The sequence below is a fragment of the Myxine glutinosa genome, chromosome 12 (genome assembly GCF_964187855.1).
Source record: "Myxine glutinosa chromosome 12, kmMyxGlut1.1, whole genome shotgun sequence".
NCBI classification, from domain to species: domain Eukaryota; kingdom Metazoa; phylum Chordata; class Myxini; order Myxiniformes; family Myxinidae; genus Myxine; species Myxine glutinosa.
Window position 1 is genome coordinate 74,909,175 of NC_136272.1, and position 14,121 is coordinate 74,923,295.

General features: G+C 44.4%; 1 protein-coding gene across 4 annotated transcripts in view; it reads left to right on the top strand.

Annotated features, from left to right (window-relative positions):
• LOC137437191 (fibronectin) overlaps positions 1-14,121 on the top strand; it is a 152,347-nt gene that overhangs the window by 135,078 nt on the left and 3,148 nt on the right. For all 4 annotated transcript variants that reach the window (XM_078766023.1, XM_078766022.1, XM_078766025.1 and 1 more), the window contains 6 exons: positions 2,048-2,137; positions 3,923-3,989; positions 4,139-4,322; positions 6,916-7,054; positions 7,358-7,522; positions 10,589-10,714. In XM_078766023.1, the coding sequence (XP_078622149.1) occupies positions 2,048-2,137; positions 3,923-3,989; positions 4,139-4,322; positions 6,916-7,054; positions 7,358-7,522; positions 10,589-10,714 (771 nt within the window). The remainder of the gene's footprint in view (positions 1-2,047; positions 2,138-3,922; positions 3,990-4,138; positions 4,323-6,915; positions 7,055-7,357; positions 7,523-10,588; positions 10,715-14,121) is intronic.

Sequence of the window (14,121 nt, forward strand, 5' to 3'; positions counted from 1 at the left end):
TCTACCTTTCCTCCATATTGTTTTTTATTATTATTATTGGGTCACCTGATCAATGTCAGGTTGCTTTAATTTTAGTATTAGTTTTATTTGAGCCGACTCGTGATCATGTAACGGTGGTGCATCCTTAACCTGGAGACGGGGCGGAGCACGGACACCGGAAGCTTGGACATGGAATGTCGGCCGGAAGACGACGCAGGGTTGCTGGAGGCGCCATTATATCTTGTTTTTAGATCAATTTGAAAAATAATTGAAAGTTTTTACTTTAAACTTCTGCGTGTAAATAAAATGCAGTACAGCATATTTCGGGGAAATTGGCCCAGGGTTTTGGAAACATATAAGGAACAAACAAACAAACTCTCTCCTCCATAATATATTGTATTACGTTTCATACCTTTCTGACCTTTCCTTTGGCCCAAGTGTTGTTGTTTTTTAATCCACCTAATTGGGGTCTGTTTATTACATGTGCAAATATTGCAGAACTAAATGCCTCCCTAGAAGGGAGGGATGTGGTGGTGAATGGGGATGGAGGATGAGAAATGTAAGAATGTTGCATGAGCACGGCTGATGTGTGAAATGTTCATGTTAAACTTGAAAGGATGTCGATTTTTTTTATTTTTTTTTGTATACTGAATCGAGAGGCTCGTGAAAGAGCTAACATTTATTTCACAAACAAATCAACCAGACAAACAAAATATATATAAAGAGGGAGCGGAAGACAAGATGGGGAGAGAAGGGGAAGCACACAAACACAACATTTGACAACAGGGAGAAGTGTGGGAGGGAGAGGGCTTGGGGGGAGGAGGCGTGAGAAGGGGAGGGGGTGGGGGGGAGAGGTATAAAACACAAGGACACCAAGGACTTCCAGGACAGAAGTTGGTATTTCAAACAAGTGGATTTGGGGTGAAATTAGCGGGGGTAGAAAAGATCAAGGTTTTGGATGGAAGAAGATAAGAGATGGTGGTGAACAGCTGTTTTAAAGACCTGGAGGGAGGAGTGGGATTGAAGAGAGTGAGGGAGTTTGTTCCAGAGGTGGGAGAAAAGAGGAATGAGAAGGAGTGAAGGTGAGCAGAAAGTCTTGATTTTGGCAGTTTAACCATAAGAGGGTTGCAGGCAGATCTTGTGCGACCTGTAGGAATATTTGGGGGACAGAGCCCAGAGAGAGCTGTGGGGGGTGGGGGGGCAAGGCCAGAGAGGAGTCGGTAGAAGACGGAAAGACCACAAACCTGCCTGCGGTGAGTGAGTGAAAGGCCCTTGGAATTAGCTTCATCGCGGGAGATTCCAATGATTCTGAACGCTTTGGTTTCAACAGCGTGAAGACGAGCTAGATGTTGAGTAAGATACAATTTCTTGTTAGAATGGCATTCATATCTAGACTAGCACCGGTACCCGCCATACGGGCGAGGCTTCAATTGGGAGGCCCAAATAAAAAGGCAAAATATCAGAAATTGAAGGCTTTTTTTATTTTAACGATTCATATAAACATCCTTTAAATCATATCACACGCAAATCATCAAAATCTAAACAGTATTTGTAGAATTTCAATAAAAGCCACATCACTGTTCATATCGGTAAATATTATCCCATCTGTTTGGAAAAACTGGAAAATTGGAAAAAATTTCCTAATAGGAAAAACAATATAGCCTATTTTACTCCAGGGGGTCCCAGGATTACCCACCCAAAATATCGTTGTGATCGGTTCAGCCGTTTTTGCGGTACCTGGGAACAGACAGACAGACATTTGGTGAATTATAGTAAGATGATGAGTAAATTGATACATTGTTTTTATTGATCAACATTTGCTTGAAATGACCAATTTAAAATTGCATTCAAATTTGGGCAAGATGCTGTAAAAATGAATATTACTGCATTGTGGTGATATAGATACCTTTCCGATACCTCCCCCACCCCACACCATGTGCACACTGGCACAACCCCACCCCCCACCTCCACCCCCTCAATTCTACCAACCCACCTTTTGTATGTAATAAGTAAACGGCTGATTAACTTTGTCCATTAAGTAATGTCCAACCAATTTTTTTCCCCACAGATCTGCAAGCCAACACTCGCTACGTAATCAGCCTGGTTGCGGACTACAAGAATGGACGCAGCCAGCCTGTCCGGGGCTCTGTCTTCACACGTGAGTGTTTAAGGCCTAAGGTTACAAATCGCTACTGTTAAAGTCTATTAAAGCACATTGCTGTAATACAATAGTCATCTTAACTTGACATCCACTCATCTAGTTGACATTTTATTTATTTATTTTTACAAGTAGTTTTTACAAAAGGTGAACAAGTTTTTGAAAGTGAACACTGCTCTCCCCTATGGGCTGAACACTCTCAACATTGACACTTATCAAGAACTAGAACAACATTCGGTAAAGCACATACCTCCACCAGGCTGAACAGTTGATGTTTTGTATCCCACTGATAGGCCGGATCTGGATCCGTACCTGAACCAAAATCTAATCAGCTTGTTATTTTCACCTAACAAACTCATCCACCTAGTTTTGTCATACGTCATCCACAACTTTTTGAAATATCGTTCGATATATCGTTTTTATACACATCACTCAATGGTGAAGAATCACTTAGAAATGAAAGAAATTCTCGTATCCGGATTCGGATCTTCCCCAAAATCTCATCAATCCGTCCTTATCACACACCCAATATATCCACCAAGTTCCATTCGAGCACGTCCATAACCTTTTGACAAATCCTGCTCACACACAGACAGACAGACAAACAAACAGACAGGGGTGACATCATAACCTCCATCCCACCTTTGGTGACGGAAGGAACACCAAGAGGCACGTCTAAAGGGCCTAGATCAGGAACTTGGTGCAGCTCTTTCCAGCATAGAGCCGAACATTAAGCGCCTCTGTTCCTCAAGACAGACGCAAGTTTCTCACTCGTGCAAAATGAAAGTTCGGGAATTCAATTTGTCACTTGATTGCTTTTGGGAAAAGTATTAAATATATTATTTGCCCTGTGGTCTTTAATGACTGGTATATTTGAGAGAAAGAAGTGCTTTGAAAAAGATCTAAGTTTCTAATCTCCTTTATCGGTTGAAAGGTAATATAAGGATTTTCATGGTAATAAGGATTTTATTTTATAATAAAAGTTCAAATTAATCTATTATTATTGGATGAAATATTTTGGAAACCCATTGAAATATTTTAATCATAAATCCACGTTGGTAGTTATAATTTGCTCATCTAGGAGAAAATAGGTGATTTTCTTTTGATTTTTTTTTTTTTTTTACACTTCCTTCCAATGACTTCCTTATTCAGGTGGGGCGACTACTCGGGCTCAGTCGCTGGGCGGCACCACCCCGCCCCATGTTTAAAATAAAGTAAATAAAAGGCACTATATAAGATACATGTTTCCATATCAAAATAGATTTGAAATTTAAATTAAATATGGACATCTTTCTTTTTTATGTTAAGCCTGGTGTTGGCTTAGCGGTTCGGGTGCCGGCTTGGGATCCTGGGTTCGGATCCCGGTCGATCGCTGAATTAACGCCAGGTGGGTTGACTCAGCCTGTCATCCTTCCGTGGTCGGCAAATTGAGCACCAGTTCACTGGTAATTCTCTGTGTGTCGCAAGAGGCGACTAACAGGGTTGGTGGCAGGAAGAGCATCCAGCCATAAAAACATTGCTTCAAAAAGGTGCCCAAAAAAGGCCCCTGCTCTGTGGGGGAAAATGGCCTCTGAAGGTGGGTCTTCCTTCCAATGACTAGTGGGTGATGAAAATATAAATATCAAGGAAACGCAAAATGAAAAATGAAAAAAGGCTGAAAAGTACTGCTGTCGTGCCAGCCTGAAATCCCCTTACCGTAATACAATGGAGATTTTGTTTATTATTTATTTCGTGCACTTTGCACATCCATTGATATGTGAAAAAAAATTCAATTTTTTCCTACAGAATCAGAACATCATGTGAAAGTACCATCGCCAGTTTCACCAGGAAGCGCTGCCAAGGGCAAAATCGAGTAAAGTATACGTTTCCCAATAACCAACGCTGATCATCATTGTGTGCAATGTGAACGCCATTCTGGTAACTTGATGAGCAATCAGGATGTCCTTGGCCTGATACTCATCGGTGTCTGCTTTGTCTCGCCTTGTCTTTGTTCTCCGGCAGAGTCGTTGGTATTCCTTTTGGAAGAATCACATTTGTTGACGGAAAGGCCGTTCTCCCATCTCGTGGCATCGTCCCGTATACTCCCAGCCGGACTGCCAAAGTCATCTCCTGGAACCCGCGCTACCGTGTATCTCAATATTTAATAACCTGCTCGCCCATTGGTCACTCGGGAAGAACTGTGAAGGTTTGTTAATTTTCGTTGTTCACAATTTGACTTACAAACTGGTATTTGACTAATAATAACGCGATTATTTGACAATCTACTTGAGAAACGGGATGTCAAACGGTAAACATTTGACATAAATGTCTAATAACTACATTTCAATAAAAGCACAGGCGCAAACACCTTTGCTTCCATATACCTGGAAGATTCTGGGATTATGCGGGTTTCGCCGAGTTCAGATCTTCAATGCCTTTCCGAAGGAGGGAATAATTTTGGTGAAGATCCCCTGGATACCAGAATTTTTTTTTCTTTTTGAATACAACATCGAGGCTCGTGGAAGAGCCAACATCAATCCCCCAAAAAAATACCGGAGACACGAAGCATACAATAAAGGGAGCGGGAGACAAGATGGGGAGAGAGAGGGAAGCACACAAGTACAACCGCAGAGAACAGGGACATCGGGAGATCTGTGGGAGGGAGAGGGCTTGGGGGGAGGAGGCATGGGAAGACCGGGGGGGGGGGGTGGGAGAAGTATAAAACACATGGACACTGCTAGGACTTCCAGGAAAAAAAAACCACCTTTAGAGGCCATTTTTCCCCGCAAGCGGGGGTTGGCCTTTTTCGGGAACCGTGGTAGTTGTTGTTTTTCGGTCCCCTTTTTGAAGCAATGTTTTACGGCCGGATGCCCTTCCTGACGCCAACCCTTTTTGCCACCTTTAACGACAAACAGGGAATTACCAGTGAACTGGTACTCAATTAGCCGACCTCGGAAGGATGACAGGCTGAGTCAACCCCCTTGGCGTTAATTCAGCGATCGACCGGGTTTCGAACCCAGGATCCTAGGATCCTAAGCCGGCACCCTAGCTGCTAGTCCAACACCAGGGTTGACTTCCAGGAAAGAAGTCGGTATTTCAAAAAAAACCAGGACCACTTCCAGGAAAGAAGTCGGTATTTCAAAAAAGTGGATCTGGGGTGAATTAACGGGGGTAGAAAAGGTCAAGGTTTTGGATGGGGGAAGGTGGGAGATGGTGGTGAACAGCTGTTTTAAAGACCTGGAGGGAGGAGTGGGATTGAAGAGAGTGAGGGAGTTTGTTCCAGAGGCGGGAGAAAAGAGGAATGAAAGAGTAAAGGTGAGCAGAGAGTCGAGATTTTGGCAGTTTAACCATAAGAGGGCTGGCAGATCTTGTGCGACCTGTAGGAATATTTGGGGGACAGAGCCCAGAGAGAGCTGGGGGGGGGCAAGGCCGGAAAGGAGTTTTTCTTGAAAGAAGAATTCTTTCAAGAAGATGGAAAGACCACCAACCTGCCTGCGGTGATTGAGTGAAAGGCCCTCGGAGTTAGCTTCATCGCGGGAGATTCCAATGATTCTGAAAGCTTTGGTTTCAACAGCGTGAAGCCGAGCTAGGTGTGAGGCAGGAGCACCAGCCCAGAGGGGAGAGCAGTATTCCATTGAGCTGCGGATGAAAGCCTTGTATGTGGTGAAGAGCTCAGGTGAGCCAAGGAAGGACTTCGCACGACGGAGGATGCCCAGTCGGCGACTGGCTTTGGAGGCCAGCTTGGAAATGTGGTTTTCCCAGGAAAGATCATGGCAGATAGTGAGACTCAAAAGCTTGAGTGACAGAACTTCTTGGAGAGGATTATTCAGAAAGTGGATGGGAGGGTTGTCCAGTCGGTCTTTTCGGAGAGACATCGTAAGAGTGTGAGATTTGTCAGGATTGAAAGACATGTTGGAAGGAATATTATTTAATTAATAGCAAGGTGAGTAATCGATGGTGTCACCCTTCATATCTTTCATCGTCTTTTGTATCCTGTTTGTGGATTCAGGTATTCTAACCTACCAATGTGTGTTGACTGACTATATTGTAATCTTTTTGTTTCTTCTTTTTCCTTTTGTAAAAAACAAATTCTTGGCACAGTAAAGATGGAAGTGAACATGAAAGTTCCAACTTTCTGCACTTGCTTCTGAAGGTGTTTTTCCAAATTGTTGACACACAAGAATGGGATTCAGAGCCTGATCAAGTATTATTTATGGAGGGACAGATTTGTTATCGTCCCTCTTGGCAGCACTAAGCCTGGTGTTGGCTTAGCGGTTAGGGTGCCGGCTTGGGATCCCAGGAGGATTCTGGGTTCGAATCCCGGTCGATCGCAGAACTAACGCCAGGGGGGTTGACTCAGCCTGTCATCCTTCCGAGGTCGGCAAATTGAGTACCAGTTCACCGGTAATTCGTTGTGCGTCGCAAGAGGCGACCAACAGGGTTAGCAGCAGGAAGGGCATCTGGCCATAAAACATTGCTTCAAAAAAGGGACCATGGTGCCCGAAAAAGGCCAACCCCTGCTCTGCAGGGAAAAAATGGCTTCTAAAGGTGGTTGTTATTTGTTGTTCCTCTTGGCAGCACTGCACAATAATTTATGAAAATATTCGTATCTGTTGCTGAAACCAGTTGTGCAAACAATAATTATTTGTCGTTCTTTTAATTTTATTAAGAAAATCGTGCGGGTCATTCACTCACCCCTTTTTTTGATATCTTATTTTGACCTGACGCTGTCCAATCCCCAGACTACGTTGTGGTGTTGTGTTGGAGTTACTTACTGTGATTCTACCGCTTTGCCACAGGCTCGGTTACCTGGCAGTATCACCAGCGCTCGTTTGATTGGCCTTCGTCCAGGCCTGCAGTATAGAGTCCTGGTGGAAGGTCTCAGTGGGAGACAACGCTTCAAGATCATGGAGGAAGTAATCAGTCTTCTGGAAACTGGTGTGCTCACTTGATTTGTTTTGCATTCCTAAAACCCATCAATGTAAACTCAGGTTTCCATGCAGGTTCATTTACTCAAAGGCGTTTGGCTGTTTATGAAATCACCGTCCATTGTTGTAGTCAAATTGCAACGCGACATAAGGTTATAATATTATATGTAGACAAATTTAAACCTGTAACAATTCGTGTTATTATGGACAATCAATTCCACCGATTCAAATACCATTATTTTATTATTCTTGCATGGATTTATTTTCTCGAGATGGTAAAGAAAATCCCTAATGAGTACAATGTCGTCCCCAGTTTCTGACGAGGCTCATAGCTCGCCTGGCCAGTGCTACGACCGTGACACAGGCCGACTTTACAAAGCAGATGATGAGTGGGAAAAAGACTCTGGCTCCGGTCTCAAGCTTCTGTGTCGCTGCCTCGTGGAACAAGGACGAAACCATATTCGTTGTGACTCTTCACGTAAGAACCGCAACACCCTGCGAGAGCTGGCCAACTAACGGTGCCGAAAACATTTTTATTTCTGAGGCATTAATTGGACGAAGAGCATTTCTGCCATTTTGTTTCAGCTTTTTGAAACGTGCCTTGGCTTGGAAACACTATCTACTCTCACAGACTAATTAAAGCATATAATCAAAATCAGGATTCCAATTTGAGGATCGGATCCCATACACTTTATAAGTATCGAAATCTGGATTGAAATCTGAAAAATTTAACATTAGCAATTCTTATAACTAAGCCAGATCATTCCACAAAGCACTTGGTTGTTAGGGTGTATACCGTTGACAGCACTTTTGAAAGACGTTATACCATGCATGATGTGATCATTGCTGAAGTGACATTACTTGGGTAAGCTCTGTACTGCATATATTCTCTAACAATAAAGTGAGAACGGTTTGTTTGATTTGCAATTCTTCCTCAAGTGTTTGGCTCATTTCAACCAAACTTTCCATGAATTCTGGTGGGGGAAGAGCGGGGTGTGTTCTAATGGGGGTTGACATCACGACCCCCGCAGATGGTGTTTGTGACTGTCACTGAAAGTCCTGAGGGTGTAATGAGCAGCTGTAGAAATCGTTTCTGAGTATCAAGGACATTAAGCAACAAATCTGAAAGGACAAAGCGTCAATGGAATATTGAGAGATGAAAGCCTCGAAATTTTGGCAAGGACCAAACCCAGAAATAAAGAGGATTTAATACTGGAAAAAATGGCAATGGCAATGACATCATTATACACAGAGGTAGAATACTTATCTTGCAACTGGCTACAGTCTGTGTTGGATTTCAGATCTGACGATGAACTTTCATATTGGTGCTCCACAGACATGGCGGGGCATCAATATGTACGTCGTCTCTCGGATCGACATTAAGATGGATGGTTTGACTTTTTTTTTTTTTTTTTTTTTTTTGTGTGTATACAAGATCGAGGCTCGTGAAAGAGCTAACATTAATCACACAAAAAGACAAACCGACACACAAAACACAAAAAACAAGGGGAGCGGTAGACAAGATGGGGAGAGAGGGGGAAGGACACAAAAGAGAGGGGCAAGGACACAAACACAACATTTGAGAGCAGGGACATCGGGAGGACTTGGGGGGAGGTGGGAGAGGATTAAAACATATGAACACTGCAAGGACTCTGGGGTGAATTACCGGGGGTAGAAAAGATCAAGGTTTTCGATGGGGGAAGATAAGAGATGGTGGTGAACAGCTGTTTTAAAGACCTGGAGGGAGGAGTGGGATTGAAGGGAGTGGGGGAGTTTGTTCCAGAGGCGGGAGAAAAGGGGAATGAAAGAGTGAAGGTGAGCAGAGAGCCTAGACTTTGGCAGTTTAACCAGAAGAGGGTTGCAGGCAGATCTTGTGCGACCTGAAGGAATATTGGGGGGACAGAGCACAGAGAGAGCTGGGGGAGCAAGGCCGGAGAGGAGTCGGTAGAAGACAGAAAGACCACCAACCTGCCTGCGGTGAGTGAGTGAAAGGCCCTCGGCGTTGACTACATCGCAGGAGATTCCAATGATTCTGAAAGCTTTGGCCTCAACAGCGTGAAGCCGAGCAAGGTGTGAGGCAGGAGCACCAGCCCAGAGGGGGGAACAGTATTCCATTGAGCTGCGGATGAAAGCCTTGTATGTGGTGAGGAGCTCAGGTGTGCCAAGGAAGGACTTCGCACGACAGAGGATGCCCAGTCGGCAACTGGCTTTGGAGGCCAGCTTGGAAATGTGGTTTTTCCCAAGAAAGATCATGGCAGATAGTGAGACCCAAAAGCTTGAGCGACAGAACTTCTTGGAGAGGATTGTTGAGAAAGTAGATGGGAGGGTTGTCCAGTCGGTCCTTTCGGAGAGACATTGTAAGAGTGTGAGATTTGTCAGGATTGAAAGACATGTTCCACTTGTTTGACCAGTCTGATTTTGTCCAGGTCTGCAGAGAGTGAGGAGGCTGCAGACTGCCGATCTGAGGGATGAGGAATGGAGCGACAGAGAGTAGAGTCGTCAGCAAAGAGATAGAGAGGATTTTCAAGAGAGTCAGAGAGATCATTGATGAAGACCAGAAAAAGCACAGGGCCCAGAACACTACCTTGGGGAACTCCAGCCTGAACAGGAAGAGGAGATGAGAGAAACCCATTCAGGGCCACACGTTGACTACGACCAGAGAGGAAGTCCGCCAGCCATGCATGGAGATTTCCATGGATACCAAAGGAGGAGAGTTTGGAGAGCAGAGCAGGGTGCCAGACCGTATCGAAGGCACGTGAAATGTCAAGGGAGACAGCTCTAATTTCCTGTTTGTCGTTGAGGACCTCCATCCATTGTTGAGAAAGCAGAAGCAGCATGTCCAGAGTAGAGTGACCAGGTCTGAAACCAAATTGATGATCAGAGATCAAGCCATTGGAGAAGAGGAAAGATTTAATATCTGAAGCAATGATGGATTCCATGACTTTGCTGATAATTGGGAGAAGGCTGATTGGTCTGTAGTTGCTGGGATCTGTTTTTGCACCTTTTTTGTGCAAAGCGGTGATGTTGGCTGATTTCCAAGCAGATGGCAGATGACCTTGAGCAAAAGAGAGGGTGAAGAGAACAGAAAGAGGGAGTGAAAGTGCAGAAGAACATGATTTTAGGACCCGTGGGCTGATGCCGTCAGGACCAGTTGCAGAATCAGAGTCGAGGGTTGCCAATCTGCAAGCATTAGTTGCTGAACAATAAAGATCTCATGGTGTCTTTAGGAAAGAGTAGGGAATTTATTGCTGGAACCCTGAACAAATTACAAATTCATACCTGTACTGTGCGTAGCAAGTGGTCTGGTCTTCTCTGACCCGCGTGAGCAGCAGCACCTACAATTCAAACAAATTAACACTCCCAGGTATTCACATGTCACTTGCGAATGGCCATCTTTGCCTAAAAAGAGCCCTCCATTATTAGGAGTTACGAGTGAAATATAAGTTTGAAAATCACTGCTCATACAACCCAGGGTTGCTCACTGACTTCTCAACTATGAGATGCTGCTATTGACAAACAACTTTTGCAACATCTTTTTGTTCAGGATGGTGTTTGGACAGAGGGAAGAGTTACAACATTGGGGAAACGTGGAGCAAAACCACGGCCCGAGGACGACGGATGAAGTGCACCTGCCTTGGCAATAATGTGGGCCAATTTAAGTGTGAGCCAGGTACGTGTGATCACCTTTGACTTGTACTGTATTTGGTTGAGAGTGAGGAATCTTTTGAAATCCCAATCCTAATTTATCCTTCATTCACTTCATTTGCTGATAAATATGCAATTGTAACAGATGTCGGAGTGGCGATCCATCGAGGATTGCACTCCTTAGCCAATGAAACTGCCTCGGCAGCTCGTATGCAACTCATGGTGTGAAAACAATTTTAATTTTATATGAAAAGTAATTTAAAATTTACTGTTTAACATTGCATCATTAAAATGGTTTATTCCTTCATTAAAAGCCTGGTGTTGGCTTATCGGTTAGGGTGCCGGCTTGGGATCCTAGGATCCTGGGTTCGAATCCCGGTCGATCGTTGAATTAATGCCAAGGGGGTTGACTCAGCCTGTCATCTTTCTGAGGTCGGCAAATTGAGTACCAGTTCACTGGTAATTCCCTGTGTGTCGCAAGAGGTGACTAACATGGCGGGCGGCAAGAAGGGCATCCGGCCATAAAACATTGCTCCAAAAAGGGGACCAAGGTGCCCAAAAAAGGCCAACCCCTGCTCTGCGGGTAAAAATGGCCTCTAAAGGGGGTTCATTCTTTTTCCCTATTCCTGAAGATTGTGAAATAGCAAGAAAAACAAGCGATGGCTAAGAGGTCTGAAGTTTCCATCAGAGTGGTCTTCAGTTAGTACTATATTTGATGATGCCCTTGAAGGATTGATGGTGGGGCAGTTGGAGGTGAAGAAGTTTAACATTTGGGGAGAGTAGTAGTGTGCATGGAGGACAACAGGGAATGAAGATGAAGAGGAGGGAAGAGGGATTGGAGTGTAGTGGGCTGTTTCATGCATGGCTCTGTACAAAGCATGGATACAATTCCCACATGGATTCCTTGTAGTCGACACAGTTCCTGACCGAGCATGTGTGCCGCGCCTTTGAGACATGCTAGTTTGCCTTGCGTGCATGTTGTGTGGGGTGGTTGAATACCTCTGTTTTAAGAAAGCCAGAAGAGCCAAATGCCAAGGTTTTTATTGTTTTTCCAAAGGGGATGATGATCAATGCAGATCACACACAAGGTATCTCTTGTATTACGGACGTTGCAAAAGCCAAACATACCCCCACCTCTATCCTCTCATTCCTTCTTTTTCCAAACTATACCTCATTCATCCACCTTTTGTGTTCTCTCCATCCCTTATCTCCTGCTCGCTCCCTCTACCACCACCCCTTTCATTCACCCTCGTGGTATATTAAAGGTATCTGCGTAATCCTAAATCTGAAGCCACACTGTGACCAAAACGTGATATGGCTGAAACTCTTATTTTGGATAAACAAAAAGTCTTGTTGGTTGAGCTTTTGCGGCTTCCCCATCTTCCAGTCTCTCCACACATTTTGAACTTGGTGTGTCCCAAAATAAACTCGTTACTTGTCACTTTCATTGTATCTCGTTGAATACTTTTCAGAAAACGAAACGATCTCCTTTCCAAAAAAGTCTTACCCACCCGCATGCGTAAAATGTTGGAGGAAAAACCTTGTTTTTCAAGTTTTTCTTTTCCTGCACTCCAATTGAAAGTTTTTTGGGTTTTTGTTTAACCCAAGACGACCATTGGGTAATAAAATGAGGCATTCTTACACACAAGGAACTTGGAAGCAGGAGGAGGCCATCTGCCTATAATTCGTTAATATTTATTTAAATGGTTACTCATACGATTCCTGATTAACGTCCCAACATCTTCCCCACAACTGAAGTCAAACTAACAGGTCAGGAGTTCCCCAATTATTATCTGGATTCTTTCTTAAAGAAATTAATTATAAATGGCTTATAATCTTAGGGTCCTGAGTTTGAGCCCCTGTCGTGCCGTTGAAATAACACCAGGTGGGTTGTCACAGCCTGTCATCCTTCTGAGGTCGGCAAAATGAGTACCAGCTTAATCGAAACAGGGGGCACTGCATCAGCGGCAAAGCCGAGCTCCCAGAAAATGATGCAACCAGCAGCCACAGGCTGCATACAAAACCACATTAACCCAGATCTCACACTCCTCACTCTATTTTCACTTCAAGCTCTTCCATCTTATTATTTAGACTCCTGATTTTGGAAAATAATGGTTTTTTTACTTCTCCCTTCCTGTAATTATTTTTCGCTGTCTAGCCTTGTTAACTCAACTGGAGTTAACAAACTGTCTTGTTGTTGTCTTGTCTTGTTGTTGTACCTTGTTAACAAACTAACTGTCCGCACTCGCTATGGCCTCACCACTATTGCCTGCACTCTCTGCACACACTACACCCTCATCTCACCCACACTCTCTACCCCATCACCACTGCCTGCACTTGCTACAGCCTCACCACTTCTTGGATTCACTATGGCCCCACCATTGCTTGAACTCTCTATGGCCTCACCACTGCCTGCACTCGCTATGGCCTCACCACTGCCTGCACTCGCTATGGCCTCACCACTGCCTGCACTCGCTACGGCCTCACCACTGCCTGCACTCGCAATGTCCTCACCACTGCCCCCATCCATCAGCCTCACCACTGCCTGCACTCGCTACGGCTTCACCACTGCCTGCACTCGCTACGGCCTCACCACTGCCCCATCCATTAGCCTCACCACGATTGCCTGCACTCTCTGCACAAACTACACTCTCTACCCCATCACCACTACTCCCATCCATTTACAGTCTCAGCACTGCCCGCACTCATCACGGTCTTACTACTGCCCGCAATCGTCACGTTCTCACCACTGCCCACACTCATCATGGCCTCACCACTGCCCACACTCATCATGGCTTGAACTCGCTACAGCCTCACCAACATTACCTGCACTCTCTACAGCCTCACCAACATCTGCATGCACGACACCCTCATCTCACCTGCACTCTCTACCTCATCACCACTGCAACCCTTCTTCAGACTCAGTTCATAAACCTATCCAACTTTAATTTACAAATTTCTCAGATTCTGCTCCCTACTGCAAAGTATTTATTTCTTCCTTTAACAACCAATTACAAGCCTGTGGTGTCCAATTCTCTCCACATTTTCTGCAGCATAGATAAAATTTACCTTAAATGGTGGTTGATCCACCTTGAATAATAGAAAACACTGACGTTTTGGGCCTCACCCTTCGTCGGAGCAAAAGCGAGAACAATAGGAACAGAAGTTCAAACAGGAATACTCGTTTTAAAGCCTCTGCCCCCAATGTTTTCTTTTTTGCTCCGATGAAGGCTAATGCACGAAACGTCAGTTTTTATTTTTATTCAAGGCAGATCAAGCATCGTTGAAGGTAATTTTTTTTATCTGTCCTTACTTCCTTTGCCGTCCACGCAGATTGCTATTTGTGTGCTGAAATTAGCGATTACATTCTTGCTTTCCGCAGCATCGATGACCCTCTGTCATCACTACCCCCAATTCCTTTTTTCTCTTATT